Raw genomic sequence first — 15914 nt, forward strand, 5'->3', positions numbered from 1 at the left:
TTAATGAATTATTATGTATGTCTTAATTTTTTAAATAATTTTTAATATTGTAATTATAAGAAAATTAATTTATCGTTTATAAGAATTATTTGCTCAACAGGTATGGCTCTCTAAAAGCAAAATTTTGATTGCAGATTTACGGAAACAGTGAATGTAAAATTTACGAAAATAATCGGATTTCAGTTTTTTTCAAGTATGATGATAATGTGTTCAAATTTATATCAAGTTGCTAAGGCAACTTTGAATTCAGATCATATTTTAATTATGTTTACATGTTGCACATTAATGGAGATATTCATTTATTGCTGGTTTGGAAATTAAGTTAAATTAAAGTATATCTAATGAAATTGAATATTAGAAACGCGCAGATATGATACGTCATATGTACATTGTTTTTTTTGCAGAGTCTTGAATTAACAGATAGTATTTTTCAAATGAATTGGCCAATCTTGGATAACAGTATCAAAAAGAGCTTATTATTGATTATGAAACGTGCAATGACATCCATTGAAATTTCTACAGTATATATTTTGATAATGAACTTGGATTCTTTTGTGGTCAGTACAAAAATATTTGTTTTAATATATAAAATTTTAAAACAATTTAAGTAATATATATATATATATATATATATATCCTGATATATATATATATATATATATATATATATATTATATATATATATATATCAGGATATAATAAAATTTTAATGCTACATTTTACAATTATATTTAATTCAAAAAAAATTATATTAATAAATAAATCTATTATTTTTTTTAAATTTTCTTACGTAGATAATTATTATGTATACACATGTATACATAATAATTATATATTATCGTGTCTATAATAATCTTAAATGTCTTCTATTATTTCAGTTTATTAAAACGTCATACTCTGTTTATAATTTATTAATGCAAGTAATAAAAACAGAAGGATAAATAGAGTATTTTGTATTAGCTGCATATAATTATTATAATATAATTGTTATAAAATGTTTATTATTGTCAATAATCACTTTGATGTTCACTCTGCGATTTATTAACAATAATTGTAAAAAATACATATATATGTGGGGAATTCTTAATGCCTCACTAGCGCAGCGAGTGTAGTAAGCTTAAAGATTGTGTTGGTAACGAGTTGCCTAGCAGCGTAAAAAAATAATAAAAAAAGAAATATTATATTAACAGATCAATAAAGGTGTTCGTCCTGTACGGTCATATAAAATTGTGCTCGTGAAATAAATATTATTATTACAGTTACAAATTAAATCTCAATTATTATTTTCTTTATCACATCACACGCAAGCGTGGGCTTGTCAAGAGAACTCTGACTTATCCATTGAGTCACATATTCCCACAATATATATATATATATATATATATATGAGACATTGTCTTTTATATTTCGAAAATATTTTTACATATATTACTGAAAAATATATATAAATATTGGTACAAAATTTAAATTTGATATTGTCACACTCTTTCTATTTAAAATGTATAAATTTTATATTTACATATTACTGTAATCAGATTTGAAATATGTAATACCTCATAAATAGATTTTACTTGAGATCTTTATCAATATATTTATACGGAGTGATTAAAAATCTTTATTATAAAAAAAATCATGTGATGCTCTTAAAAGAAAAAAATCGAAATTGCATGATTGCATAATAATAATGTAATAAAAATATAATATCAGAGAAATTTAATTATTATATTAAATTCTTTTGTCTGTATGACAATAGTATTACAAATACATAAATACTACTAACGTGAACTCCTTCGTCTGATTATGTTGCGCATATAGGAATCAATATTAGAATGTCGCTATTCTATTCGAAAGATAGAAGATAATGTAGTGAAATATATATATATTATACAGCAACGACAAATATATCAAGATATTGTTGAGGTTCACATCTCATATTCTATTGATGAATCTTTGAAGAATTTTTTCCCTCCCTTTGCTATAATTTTGTTTTTGATGTAGTATTAAAAATATTACTTCTATATATGATAGAATTTATGTAGAAATGAATTGTCCAATTATCTTAAAATACGGAAATATTACATTAAAGACAATTACTACAAAGATATTGTGGAAGTACAGATGTTAAATATGCACAAGTAAGTAGAAAATATCGATGATGAAAAATTTTATCGTCGGAAAGTAGTGTCATAAGTCTATAGACATTCTACAGTGTACTCTTTTGAACTATATTATCTCTGCATCTTATTTCTCATACAATAGAGATTCTTACTGTATCTTACTTCTCATACAATAGAGATCAAGTTAAAATTATCTCGAGAGTAATGAATATTGTCCGAAGATTTCCATAACTAACAAAATTAATGACACACATTATATAACTGATTTCTGTTATACATATCTCTTTTGCTTTTTTTTTCCTTACGCAATTAAACTTCTACGTACAATGAATATTCTGAAATTGACATATTTAACCATTATAATATCTGGATGTTTTCGACCGCAATCGTGGACATCTTTATTTAAAAAGATAGTTTATAATATCTATAGATTGTACGTAATGGCTATGTTATATACATTTACAATATTGCAAATTATGGACATTGTTTTATGTGTCGACAATGCTGACGATTTCACAAACAATATAAATATGATGCTAACTACATTAGCTTCATGCTACAAAATATTTATTTTTAGTATAAATTATGAGAATTTTGTAACGTTAATTAATTATCTTACTGAAGAACCGTTTAAACCATTAGATTCGGATGAAATGAAAATTCAACGACAATATGATAAAATAATACGGTAAATGTCTTAATTAAATAATTTTTAATCTGTTTAATTTAATTTTTTTTAATGTTATTTCATTTATAACTATTTTAGTTATTATTTTATAATATTTTTATGTACATACACACACATAAATATATATAAGTATTTTTAATGTAGATTTTAGATGTAACTTGATTTAAAAAGTTATTTATTGATAACTAGAATTATAAAAAATTTACACATAAAAATTTATGAATTATTCAATGATGAAAAAATTTTTTTTCTATAATATAATAAGATTAATTAGCAGTATTACTGCCAAATAACAACATATTGTCTGTTACGAAAAATAAAAATAAAGTTTTTTCAAATATTTCCTAGTTCAAATTTTTTATAGTTTGCATTAGAAATAATATAGATGTAACAATATATTTAATCACTTTTCAGAAACAACACATTACGATACACAATATTGGTAACGATAACATGTGCGTTTGTCATTTTATCTTCGCTATTTACTGACTTTAGACACAAGAAACTAAAATACAGAGAATGGATACCATTTAACTATTCATCTTATATGGTATTTTGTTTTACATACGCTCAACAAATGGTAACCGCATGTCATAGCGCTATCGTAAATGTCGCAATAGATAGTCTCATGTGCGGATTCTTGATATACATATGTTGTCAAATTGAAATCTTGGAATATCGCCTAAAAAAATTTTTGAACAATCAACTTATTCTGGGTTATTGCATATGCCATCATAATCGAATTTTTGAGTTAGTTATCATTTAAAATGCCGGAAAATTATATATCATTCAGCATTGCTATTATGTGTGAGTTATTTAACAAAAACTGTGGTGGAAATCATATATCTTCTTAATTTCTTATTTTCATTGATTATAAAGAAAAATTAAAAAAAATTTATACAATTGTAGAATTTATACGATTGTAGCTATTAGCATTGCAAAATCATCAAAATATATTTTACTATTTATACTGTTTATTATTCATATTGTTTTAAATATAATTACCTAATATAATTATTTATTGCATACTGATTTCTACCATATTTTTATCACGATATTTAGTGTGGACATTTTTATTACTGCTTTATTAATACTTTAATCTTTAATTAATTCTCATGTATATGTCATAAATTAGTTTATAATATTCTAATCCATAATTATTGCAATAATATTGATCTTTATACCTTTTAAACTATCTTTAGATTCTTTAAACTATTTTGCTTGATATATACAAATATTATGACTTTATGTAAACAAAATCTTGATTGCAGATTTGCGCAGATAGTGAATATAAAATTTACCAAAATAATCGGATTTCAATTTATGGCAAGCATGATGATATTTTGCTCAAATTTGTATCAACTGACTAAATCAACTTTAAATGCGGATCATTTTTCCTTAATTCTATACACAGGCTGTATGTTAACGCAGATATTTATTTATTGCTGGTTTGGAAACAAAGTCAAATTAAAGGTAGATCTAAAACAGCTTATTAGAAACAATAAATATATAATTATATTACATATTATATTTCACAGAGTCTTCAATTAGTAGATAATATTTTTCAAATGGAGTGGTCAATCATGGACAATAGTGTAAAAAAGAGCTTATTAATAATTATGAAACGTGCAATGATACCTATTGAAATTTCTACTGTATATATCCTGACCATGAATCTGGATTCTTTTGTAACGGTCAGTATAAACATTTACCTCAATGTATAAAATATAATTTGCCTAAATAATTTGAAAGTACTTAAAAGTTTCATTACAGTTTATAACAATGCACCGTGTAATATATTTAATTACCAATAAATAAAATCACTTTTACTAATCACTTTTATAAATTTGTTTGTATAAATTATTATTGATCTATATATAAATACTATTGTACTTGTAATAATCATAAGTTTTTTATTATTACAGTTGCTTAAAACCTCATACTCCGTTTATAATTTACTAACGCAAGTGCAATAAAAATAAAAATTAAAAATTAGCAAAATGAAGTATTTTAGATTAAGCATATAATGCACATAACAATTATAAATAAATTGTAATAAGATTGTAATAAGATTGTAATAAGATTCTAATACTTAATCTATTCATTAGAAATAGTTGTAAAAAAATACATATATATGTATACGACATCGTCTTTTATATTATATTTTGGAAGTATTTTTATATGTATAATTTACCAAAAAAAATATATATATATAAATGTTACAAAATTTAAATTTGATATCGCAAAAGTATATTTGATATGTACAATTTTTAATCCATTTATATATATATTATAATTAGAGGAAAGAATGTAATATCTCTTATAAAAAGCAATCACATATCATTAATTTTATTATATTGATATATAAATTGTTTTAAATCTCTACTTTATCTCATGGGGTAAAGTGAGATAGATGTTAAATGTTTATCTAAATAATGAAAATTTTAATTTCAAACAAATTAAGGATAAAGAAAACAAAATTATTGTACATTTTCATAAATAATGAATGTTTCAATATATTCATTTCAACTTATTATTCATTACAACATCAATTTTAATTAGATTTGGAAATTTTAGACGTAGCATAACACTTAGTCCGACGCTAAGCAACAACCAAACGCAACTATGCGTACGAACCGCAAAGAATTATATAGGATACGATATTCAATAAGGAAATTCAGTAAAACATTTTTATTTTCAGGAAATCAATTCTTGGATATTGTCGCGTCGTATGTTGTACGTCAGATGTTGTATGCAGTGTATAAATCCTACATTGAGAGCTCGCGACCAGCCTTGTGTCATTCGCAAATTACAACTGAAGAATTAGGGCAAAATGGGATACTTCATTTTCCAACGGGATATCCTATCCTATTTTGCTCCAATTATTAATATCACAATTATGTTGTTTTATTGAACACTCAGTTGATTTATAACAACAATCTAATTGCATTAAAATGAAGCTTAGACTATATTTAATTAATTTTAGAAATTTAAAGTAGAAAGTACTGAATTTAATACATAGATACTTATTTTCATGAAAATATACAAAATGAATATTACGAATCGATATTGTGCATTACTAAGTTGCTATCACGTCAACGACTCAAAAAATGACATCTATCGTCTATAACGTGTTCTTCGGGACACAAAACATAATTCAATTTATCACAATTGGATATCGTAATAAGCAGGTTCAAAAAATGACAATATATTCCAGTTTACGCTGCTATTCCGCTTTGCTCCAATCTCCCCTAATATCAAATGAAGTATTCCATGTTCAATGTATCGAGATATGATATATGTATATTCAGATATTGCAAGATATTATTTACATCTCATATCTTATTAATGTACTTATACAGAAATTACTCTCCTTTCTTTACTGTATTAGAATTTTTTTCCTCTATATAGGTATAATATATAAAAATAGTTGATCTCTTTTGTATAAGAAAAATTGCATATACAAATAATTTCTTTCGCTATTTTGCATAAATATCACTTTAAAAAGAGTTGCTAAAATTTGGTATTATAAAGGTAAAGTTATTAAATATGTATGAAGAGAGAGGATATACTGTCTATTGTCAAAGAATCGTGTCACATGTCTATAGACGTTCCTAAGTGCACTATCTCGAAATTATGTTCCTGCCTTCACTTCTCGTGCAATATAGAATCTATTAAGTTGAAGTTATTTTAAAAATAATAAGTATTGTTTAAAAATTGTCAAAATTACTGATAAAAAAGCTCATAACATACGTTACACAAACAAATTTGTTTTATACGAGTTTTTTTAATTTGAACAAAGGATAAAAATGCATACCTTAAAGTTGACATTTTTAATCGTTATGTTTGTTGGGTGCTTTCGACCGCTATCGTGGACATCGCTATTTATGCGTGTTATTTACAATCTCTACAGATTATTTATAGTTACAATTTTATATATTTTTGCTTTTTTACAATTTATGGATATTATGATAAACGTCGATAATCCTGACGATTTTACTAACATTTTATATATGGCGTTAAATGTGTCCGTTTCTGGTTTTAAATTACTGATAATGTGGCTAAATTATAACAATGTTACGACATTAATTACTGTACTTAACAAAGAACCATTTAAACCGTTAGATCTAAGCGAATTGAAAATTCGTCAAAAATTTGATAAAATAATACGGTAAATATTTATATATTTATATATATATTTATGTATACCAACCTTTATTTAACAATTGTTTTCTTTTGGATATCAACTTCTAGGTCTAACACATTACGTTACTCAGTTTTGATTGCGTCATCATGGACATTCATGAGTTTGATGTCGTTGCTTACAGACTTTAAACACAGAAAGTTAACATACAGAGAATGGGTACCGTACGATTATTCCTCTTACATGATGTTTTGCATTACGTATGCTCACCAAATTCTGAGCACGTTTTATTGTGCTAGCGTGAATGTCGCCTGCGATACTCTCATATGTGGTTTCTTAATGCATGTATATTGTCAAATTGAAATCTTGGAATATCGCTTGAAGAAGATTTTAAATGATCAAAGCATTTTGGACTACTGCGTACGCCATCATAACAGTATATTTCAGTTAGTCATCCTAATGATATTTTGCAAAAACCATTATACATAATTTAGGATTTTCGTGATATTAATTTACACCAAAAAAATTGATTTATATTTGAAAGATGTATTTAATATTTCCTCTTAACAAATATAAGAATATTTTCTCTTAAATTAATAATATATTTTTTATTTGGGAAGGCGATCATCGTTACACGCGCGCTTTACATGATTTTTGATGTCTCCCTTAAAATTATGCAACCTTTGTTTAAAACATTTTTCTCTAAAATGTATTGTTTAAAAGAGATTTGAGATTATCATTAAAATAGGATATTCTGCACGTTCTTATATTAAGAATATGATAATTTAAATGATTTCCTTTTTAAATTAAGAGGATCGTTTTGATGCTTATTTTTAGAAGAAAATATACTATACATAAGTAGGATATTCTTAAGTTAAGAATACAATTTTTTCGGTGTATAATTTCATGACTTAATTACTGCACTAAGAGGAATAATGATATATATTAAATTTTCTTATCTACGACCGTTAAAAAAATCACACACACAAATTTTAAATAAAGATAATTAAACAGTATAACTTATTCTTATTTTCTCTTTTATATTTAAATAATTCATATATATTTATTTTTATTATTATGTTGTTAAAGTCCACAATCAGCATCACTAAGTTTTTTTAAACTATAATTACTATACAATGTATGTATGGATTTTTCGAAAGTTAATTCGTCATGCTTTTGATTTGATACATATAATATATCATTATTAAATTAAAAAACTTGATTATACAGATTTGCGTGTTCCGTAAATGCAAAATTCTCGCAAATAATCGGATTACAGTTTATAATAAGCACATTGATAATATGCTCTAATTTGTATCAACTAAGCCAATCGTCATTGAACGCAGATAGTATTGGATTAATTGGATTCACATGCTGCATGTTAACAGAAATATTTCTTTATTGTTGGTTTGGACACAAAATAAAATCAAAGGTATATCTGATTAACTAATTAAGAAAAGAATTAATTAAGAACATTTTTTTATATAAAAAATATTTTGTATAAGAAATTGAATTAATCATCTCGTCATACATGTCACTGTTATGTTAGCCGTAAAAATTATATAAAATTACTGTATTATTAAATAAAAATATTTTCAATAGTAACATATGTCTATAAGTATTTAGAAACAATATTTTATTAATCAAAACGCAAATATTTGTTTAACGCAATGTTAAACAAATATTATTTTTATTAATTTATAGAGCGTTCAAGTGGCAGATAGCATTTTCCAAATAAAGTGGCCATTGCTGAATAATAACGTCAAAACTAATCTCCTAATAATTATGAAACGCGCTACAGTACCTATCGAATTTACTACTGCGCATATCATTAGTTTGAATTTGGACTCTTTTGTGGCGGTGAGTTTATTAATTTTATATAGTATCGTTGATTATGAATCAACATTACTAAGATTTTTATTATTATTTTAGCTGCTCAAAACATCGTACTCCGCTTACAGTTTGTTAGTACAAGTACAGGAAAAATAATACAAATGTAACATGTTCTGGTAATTGCAATATAGTTGCAATATATATGTATAAATATATATATATATATATATATATATATATATATATATCTGTAATAAAAACGCAATAAAAATAAATTATTATGTTATTGATAGTAGATCTAGTATCTATTGAATTTTCATTTCCATAAAATGTATATTCGTTAATAATATTTCTTATTTAAAATGTAATTTTAAATAGAATATTATAATGCAGCAAAATATTATTAAACATATAGTAATTTATTAATAAAAATAAGAGTATTAATACTTATATATAAAAATACGATTTATATAATAAGTCATATTTAATTATAAATAAAGAAAAATATTTAAATATAAAATAAGAGAAAAAAATCCTTTCACAATTTTTATATTTTCTCGTTGTATTTTTATTTTGCTGAAAAATAAAGATTCTGAAAGTATTAGACAATTCGAACTCAATATTATGATTAGCTATAAAGGAAATTCAAATAAAAGAATGATATAAAAAAAATAACACAATGACGTTTATATTATATTATGTTCTAGCTTCTAGACATCACAAAACTGTTGCTTAAATCTCAACTCACTCTGGCTGTGTTCCAAAATTTATCAGTGCTTGCAATGTAAACTACAGATTTTCAATAGTGGCAATAAATTTTGGAACACTGCCTCTGTTATTTCAAAATTCTATTTTCATTTGTATATGTAGATACTTGTTGGACAATATAGGTTTACACATACAGATGCATATAACGTATTATGCAACAAAATTTAATTTTATCTTGTTTCTTTGATTTCTGTGTACTATTAGGTGCGCAACTAAGTTCTCGCTATTATTTTGATGGCATTTCCATCAAAATAACAGCGAGAACTTAGTTGCGCACCTAATAGTACACTTGAAATGATTCTTATTATAACTTTCTCCATTTTTTATGATCTAAGTAAGAAGTTATTCATAAAATGGTAATATTCTAATACGAAATCATAGATATTATGATAACAAGGAACAGAATATCATATAATGAGTATATTACAATAAATATATTTCATAAAGGTAAAATAAATTTAGTTCTCAAGATTTGAAAGTATTGTTCTTGTATAATATATAATGATGTTTTTTTCATATAACGAAAATTATGTTAAAATATGTGAAAAATGTCATAATAAAGTTGGAAGAGATGTGTTCTTTTACAATGTTCTCCTATTGTCTCGCAGTATTATTTTTGAAAATAGACATTAAGTAATTATGTAATAAAAATTATAATTTACAAAATTATATTTTAAAAATTTGACAAAAATTTGACACATGTACATATTGTTATCCAATATAGTGAAAATATTAAAAGAAATAAATATTATGAAAAATTTCTAAAATCATAAAGTTTTATAGTAGTATAACTAATTTGTCAAACATGCGATAAAGTAACATCTTTTAAAGTATTTAAGCAAATATATATCTCGCAAATTAATTAATTAAATAAATTTTGTAAGTGTATGTTACGTATAAAAATAAAATAATTGTAGTGATATGTATTTAACATTCTTACTATTACAATGTTTTATATTGATATATCTATAAATTCAATTTAATCTTCAACATTATAAATGAATTATTTTCATAGAACTTTAGTCATCTATTATTTGACATAAAAAAACATTAATAAATTAATTAAAGAAGCATTGAATATTCAAAATTATTATATGCAGTGAATATTTAGATATTTGTAATGTAAAAAGAATTATATTATATGTTACACTTACTACATAAAATTTACATAAGTTTTAATAATCTGTAATGAATTATGACTTTACACATCTTTTTTTTATGTTCAATCAAAAATATAAAAAATTTATTTGAAAGAGAGCACGATATCACAATATCATATAAATTGTTAGAACGTAGATACTGACAGAAAATGTGATGAAAATAGTTTGTAACTGAGTTTTGCGGATGGCATTAATGTTGTACACAAGTAACCTATAGTCACTGCTCAACTAATATTTAAAGAATTTTTTTTTTTGAGTGTCTTCATTGTATTATAGAACAATATTGTGGTGTTACCGATGGTGAGTTATAAATAAGATATTTTACAATAAATAATACAACAAAGGAATTGTATCAAGTACCTCGGAGATAGTTTATAGCTACTGTTCTATTGATGACAATTTAAAGAATTTATTTTTCTATATATCTCTGTTTGTGTATACCTGACTTCTTTTATATAGGATTGTCGCGATTGTTTCTGCAAAAATAATGGTATATTACGCAATTTCGTATAGATATTATTTCGGAGAAGAATTCACTTCTCAATTCTCGAGAATATTATTTCACGAGAGGACTGTTGCAAGTCTATTATTATGATAATAATATAGATACCTTATATGAAGAGGAAAGTTGGGCGAAATGTCATTATTAAATTGAGAGACTATAGACGTTACGAGATTGTTTCCTTGTAACGTCATTTGACTTGTCACACAACGTGCAGCGAATATTCGATTAAAACTTGTGAAGTATTCAACGAACTGTTCAAACAAGTTAATAAAAATTTTCGTAAGTTTAATGTATAAAAAAATGAAATATTTTACATAAATATAATAATAATATCATATAATATAATAATATAATAATAATAATAATAATATCATAGTAATTCTATTATAATAATAATAGGCTTTTATTTATTTTATTATTATTAAATTTTTATATTTTTGTATTTAATTATTATCATACATAAAGACAATTAATTAGCGATCATTTAGGGAAATACACGATCAAATATCTAAAAACAATTAATCTCGATACTACTAATTACCGTTCATTTAGAACATTATAATAACCAAAATTTGTAATAAATAAGTACATATACATCAATTAAAACAGTGATTAATGTTTGGCAAGTGGATGTTGAGAAATGATGTTGGAAAGAAAAGCGAAATGCCTGTCTTGAAATTTACGCTCACGATTTTAGCGGTCGCAGGATGCTGGCGACCAACATCATGGACATCGCTGTTTAGACACATGATATATAACGCTTATACAGCGTCAATGATTATAACATTATACACCTTTGCAATGACTCAAATTATGGAGTTGATATTGAGAGCCGACAACGCTGACACAATTGGCGACGCTTTGTTCAATGCTTTGATTTCGCTTTTGGCATGCTACAAGGCAATTGTTATACGGATAAATCATGATAGTATTACAATGTTAATTGATAATCTTGTCGAGAAGCCATTTAAACCAGTGGATCTGAGCGAAAACATGATTCGGGAGAAGTTTGATAAGAGAATAACGTAAGTTTCTTTCAGTATTTTATAACTAAATTATATTAAAACTGTTTAAATTATATTACATTTTATATATAAATGATTTTGTAGGAATAATACATTATATTATTTAATTCTCGTTTTGATAACTGCCATCTATATGATCTTGCTTTCGATATTTACGAATTTTAAGAATGGAACTTTAATGTACAGAGCATGGTTACCATTCGACAGCTCAATATCCGCACTATTTTATCTAGCATACGCTCATCAGATATTCTCTCTAATATTTATCGGACTTATACATCCCACATGTGATAATTTAGTTTGTGGATTATTGCTGCACATCTGCTGCCAAATCGAGATTTTAGAATATCGTTTGTCGAATATTGCGAATGACCAAGAAAATCTGCGCAGTTGCGTACGCCATCATATATATATATTTGAGTAAGTTATATACATATTTACATATAAATGTATATTTGAGTTATTTTTCTAACGTAGAATGTTATTTATATTTTTTTAAGATCAGTATACTCTTATTGAAACTTGTCATTTTTCTGGTAACAATCAGAAAATAATCAATCTTTCAATGATATTTTATTCGACAATTAAGATTTTTCAACTATTTTAATCATCTAGGGGCGAAAATTGCACATTTAAAATTAAATTAGGAATAAATTCGAAATTTGGGGACAGATTAGTTACACTTAAGAACTGAAGATGAAAATATATGTAGTATTGATTATTAGAATAAATGATATTTCGAACTGTCAGAAAGGCTATACGTCGATATGTATCGACAATATTAATAGATTTTTCACTTATGAATTGAATAACCAATTAATGCTTCACATATTTTTCACAGTTTCTTTTCATTTCTTTTAATATATGTCATACCTAGAGATATAGAAGGAAAATAAATATGAAAAAAGCTCAGTATTTTAAAAAATTAAAAAGTTCCATTATTTCTATATACGTATATATTTGTTCAGATTTCTTTCAGGGCTGCGAAAATAATTAGTGTGTTTATTAAGCAAAAAATTATATTAATTTCTTTTTATATCGTGACTATGTAGAAACATTATATTGAAATGAATCTTTTAAAAACTATTTTGTTATCTTTGATACAAAAAAATGCACAATATGCATGTTATCAACATAAACTAATTTTCTTTAAGAATAAAGAAGCTGTTATAAAGAAATTAGAAATGTAAGATAATGTCTATGTTTTTTTTTAATGTTAAAAATTACACAACAATATAATTACATAACAATATAAATTCATTAATTATATTAGATAGTCTTAATAAAATCTGTAGATGAATTCAAAATGTTCTCTGTAATTTTAGGTACGCGTATATACTGAACGATAAATTTGGCAAAATAATTCCTAGTGAGTTCTTAATGATCACAGTGGTAATGTGCTACAATTTAATTCATATGGCTTTTAGAGCATCTAATACCGTTTCTTATATACAAGATGTTATGGTTATAGCTACCACTCTAGCTCCAATTTTTTATTATTGTTGGTTTGGCAACGAAATCAAGCTCAAGGTAGTTCTAGTAATATAATAAATTATAATTTCATAATTCACAATTATTTGAAAAAAATAAAGTTGTGAAATTGACATTATATCTATTGCTATAAAAAGAAGAAAATATATATATATCAGCTGTATCATTAGCCGTATTTATAAGCGTATTAAATTATACGATTGATAAAATATTCTTCTATATATAAATATATATATATATGTAATTTTATTATAACTTTATTTATAGAGCCTTCAATTATCAGATAGTATTTATAATATGGAATGGACTATGTTCAGCAATAATATGAAGAAAGGACTCTTAATGATCATGAATCGTGCTACGATACCAATTGAATTTACCAGCGCAGATATTATGCCGGTAAATCTTGACTCTTTCGTAAAGGTTTGTATGAAGAACTTCTTTGAATGTAATAAAAAATGATTTGCTGAATAAATTTGTCATTAATTATATAAGTGTTTAGGTGCTTAAAACGTCATATTCTCTTTTTAATGTAATGATACAGTCGCAGAAACAGTAAAATAGCACAAAATTAAAAATTATTAATAATAAATATATATTGAATTGATTATATATTATTAACACATCAAGGATGACAGTAATTAATTAATTAATGTTAATAATAAATTTTTGAAAGAAAATGTTATAAAATTGTAAAAGTATATTAAATAATAGTTAATACATTAGTAGAGAAATGCGAGATGGAATGAGCTAAATATAAATAAATTATGGAAAATGGTTATTTACAATAAAGTTATACAAATACAACTATTGTAAATGTTTGTGTCTTTATGTTTGTGACGTTTAGTTTCATCTTTTTTCTTATGCATGATTGACCAATATCTATTTAGATAACAAAAAATCCAAATCAAGACTTAAAACATAATTATATATGTATAATAACATGTATGTAATATTAATACACATATGTAATATTAATAGTTATTACACAGCATGAACACGAGACATAAGATGCCTTATGTCTCGTTTTTAGATATGCGTGTATTGCGTGTTGTCTGTGTAAATATTAATAAAACATGTTATACATATGTAATTAACTTTTTGTCTAATGTCTTTAAAATATTAAATTGCATTTTTAATGTTACAATACATTTACTTGATATTCTTTGGAAAAATATTTTCATATATTTTTACATAATATTAAATCACATTATTTTTAACAAGGAGGTTTCAACAGGAATTATTAACTCGATTAAATATGCAAATATGTAAATTATATTATTACGCCCGCGCGGCCGATTTACGAGGTCGCGCTCGCGGACGCGCACACCTACTCCCGAACCGCCGAAATGAACAACAAATGTTAAGAAAAAGAACAAGAAGCATTTATTAATGCAGAATACAGAACACCGCGGAAAATGTTAGATGGAGCAATCAAGAGATACATCCGACAACTCACATCCAAATCTGACGATCTTGTTGTCAGACAGGCGAATGCCTAATCGTCTCAGCAACGCATGCCACTCTTCGCTACACCACAGATGCCGGCAAAACACGGAGATAACACTGTGTATACTAATTATAATGTTTAAATGAAAAAATTCGACTTTTGTATAATAAGCAATCTTGATATTGTTTGAATAGATCCGTGCTTACAAACAAGATAATATTTTCTTTCATTTATGTAGGACGCGTTACATATATAACAAAGTGTTTGACAATTTAAGAACAAATAATGATTTATATATGAGGATATATTATCTGTGGTATTATCTGTTTTTATTAAAATTTTATTCAGGCAAGCTATAGTTCTTAGTTCATTGAGTATTATATATATGAAAAATTCTTTTTTGTATAGTAATAAAATATTTTATAATATTATTAATTAATGCATGTATATTAAAGCGACATGTAAGTATAATTAGACAAATAATTCGTAACACATATCGATTTACTAATAAGAATATAAAGATTTCAATTATATTTTCACTCATAACTGCATACCGTTGTTCTACGAAGTTATGGCATATATAGTACGCAATTTTGTCATAAAGATTATTTATCATCAAATGACATTATATATAGAAATTATAGGCTGATATTCAGTTGATTCTTATATTTAAAACTGTCTTAAATACAGTCTTAAGTCATGAATTAGAGATATCATTTTATTATAGATGAAT

The 15914-nt window shown here is 24.8% G+C and overlaps 3 protein-coding genes and 1 long non-coding RNA gene across 25 annotated transcripts in view; 3 read left to right on the forward strand and 1 right to left on the reverse strand.

Annotated features, from left to right (window-relative positions):
* The window catches only part of LOC147910591 (uncharacterized), a 98409-nt gene that overhangs the window by 60947 nt on the left and 21548 nt on the right, over nt 1-15914 (reverse strand). The gene's annotated exons all lie outside the window — the stretch shown is intronic.
* On the forward strand, nt 1807-5632 carry LOC147910595 (4-vinylanisole receptor-like). 2 transcript variants are annotated; one of them, XM_087403177.1, is made up of 5 exons: nt 1807-2805; nt 3220-3555; nt 4077-4278; nt 4344-4499; nt 4731-5499. In XM_087403177.1, the coding sequence occupies exons 1-5, from the start codon at nt 2444-2446 to the stop codon at nt 4779-4781; spliced, it is 1107 nt and encodes a 368-aa protein (XP_087259303.1). In that variant the 5' UTR covers nt 1807-2443; the 3' UTR covers nt 4782-5499. The 2 variants fall into 2 exon arrangements, with proteins under 2 accessions (XP_087259303.1, XP_087259302.1); XM_087403176.1 differs by lacking the exon at nt 4731-5499 and adding an exon at nt 5507-5632 and having other exon boundaries at nt 2177-2805.
* On the forward strand, nt 6609-8944 carry LOC105143657 (odorant receptor 94b-like). The gene is made up of 5 exons (XM_087403223.1): nt 6609-6976; nt 7060-7395; nt 8180-8381; nt 8654-8809; nt 8882-8944. Exons 1-5 carry the CDS (start codon nt 6615-6617, stop codon nt 8936-8938), a joined length of 1113 nt encoding a protein of 370 aa, XP_087259349.1. The 5' UTR covers nt 6609-6614; the 3' UTR covers nt 8939-8944.
* Nucleotides 11374-14538, forward strand: LOC105143658 (odorant receptor 94b-like). 3 transcript variants are annotated; one of them, XM_087403183.1, is made up of 6 exons: nt 11374-11494; nt 11825-12240; nt 12427-12660; nt 13566-13770; nt 13999-14154; nt 14234-14538. In XM_087403183.1, the coding sequence occupies exons 2-6, from the start codon at nt 11831-11833 to the stop codon at nt 14288-14290; spliced, it is 1062 nt and encodes a 353-aa protein (XP_087259309.1). In that variant the 5' UTR covers nt 11374-11494; nt 11825-11830; the 3' UTR covers nt 14291-14538. The 3 variants fall into 3 exon arrangements, with proteins under 3 accessions (XP_087259309.1, XP_087259308.1, XP_087259310.1); XM_087403182.1 differs by having other exon boundaries at nt 11376-11494; nt 12325-12660; XM_087403184.1 differs by having other exon boundaries at nt 11379-11494; nt 11913-12240; nt 12325-12660.

This window comes from Acromyrmex echinatior, chromosome 2 (genome assembly GCF_024713525.1).
Source record: "Acromyrmex echinatior isolate Ae372 chromosome 2, ASM2471352v2, whole genome shotgun sequence".
Lineage (NCBI taxonomy): Eukaryota > Metazoa > Arthropoda > Insecta > Hymenoptera > Formicidae > Acromyrmex > Acromyrmex echinatior.

Excerpts from the sequence above, each read along its gene's own strand:
- LOC147910595 (XM_087403176.1), top strand. The coding sequence starts at position 2,444 with ATGAATATTCTGAAATTGACATATTTAACCATTATAATATCTGGATGT. Across the intron at positions 3,556-4,076 it reads CATCATAATCGAATTTTTGA|ATTTGCGCAGATAGTGAATA; the intron begins GTTAGTTATCAT and ends TCTTGATTGCAG. Across the intron at positions 4,279-4,343 it reads GAAACAAAGTCAAATTAAAG|AGTCTTCAATTAGTAGATAA; the intron begins GTAGATCTAAAA and ends TATATTTCACAG.
- LOC105143658 (XM_087403182.1), top strand. The coding sequence starts at position 11,831 with ATGTTTGGCAAGTGGATGTTGAGAAATGATGTTGGAAAGAAAAGCGAA. Across the intron at positions 12,241-12,324 it reads AAGTTTGATAAGAGAATAAC|GAATAATACATTATATTATT; the intron begins GTAAGTTTCTTT and ends ATGATTTTGTAG. Across the intron at positions 14,155-14,233 it reads ATCTTGACTCTTTCGTAAAG|GTGCTTAAAACGTCATATTC; the intron begins GTTTGTATGAAG and ends ATAAGTGTTTAG.
- LOC105143657 (XM_087403223.1), top strand. The coding sequence starts at position 6,615 with ATGCATACCTTAAAGTTGACATTTTTAATCGTTATGTTTGTTGGGTGC. Across the intron at positions 7,396-8,179 it reads CATCATAACAGTATATTTCA|ATTTGCGTGTTCCGTAAATG; the intron begins GTTAGTCATCCT and ends TTGATTATACAG. Across the intron at positions 8,810-8,881 it reads ATTTGGACTCTTTTGTGGCG|CTGCTCAAAACATCGTACTC; the intron begins GTGAGTTTATTA and ends TTATTATTTTAG.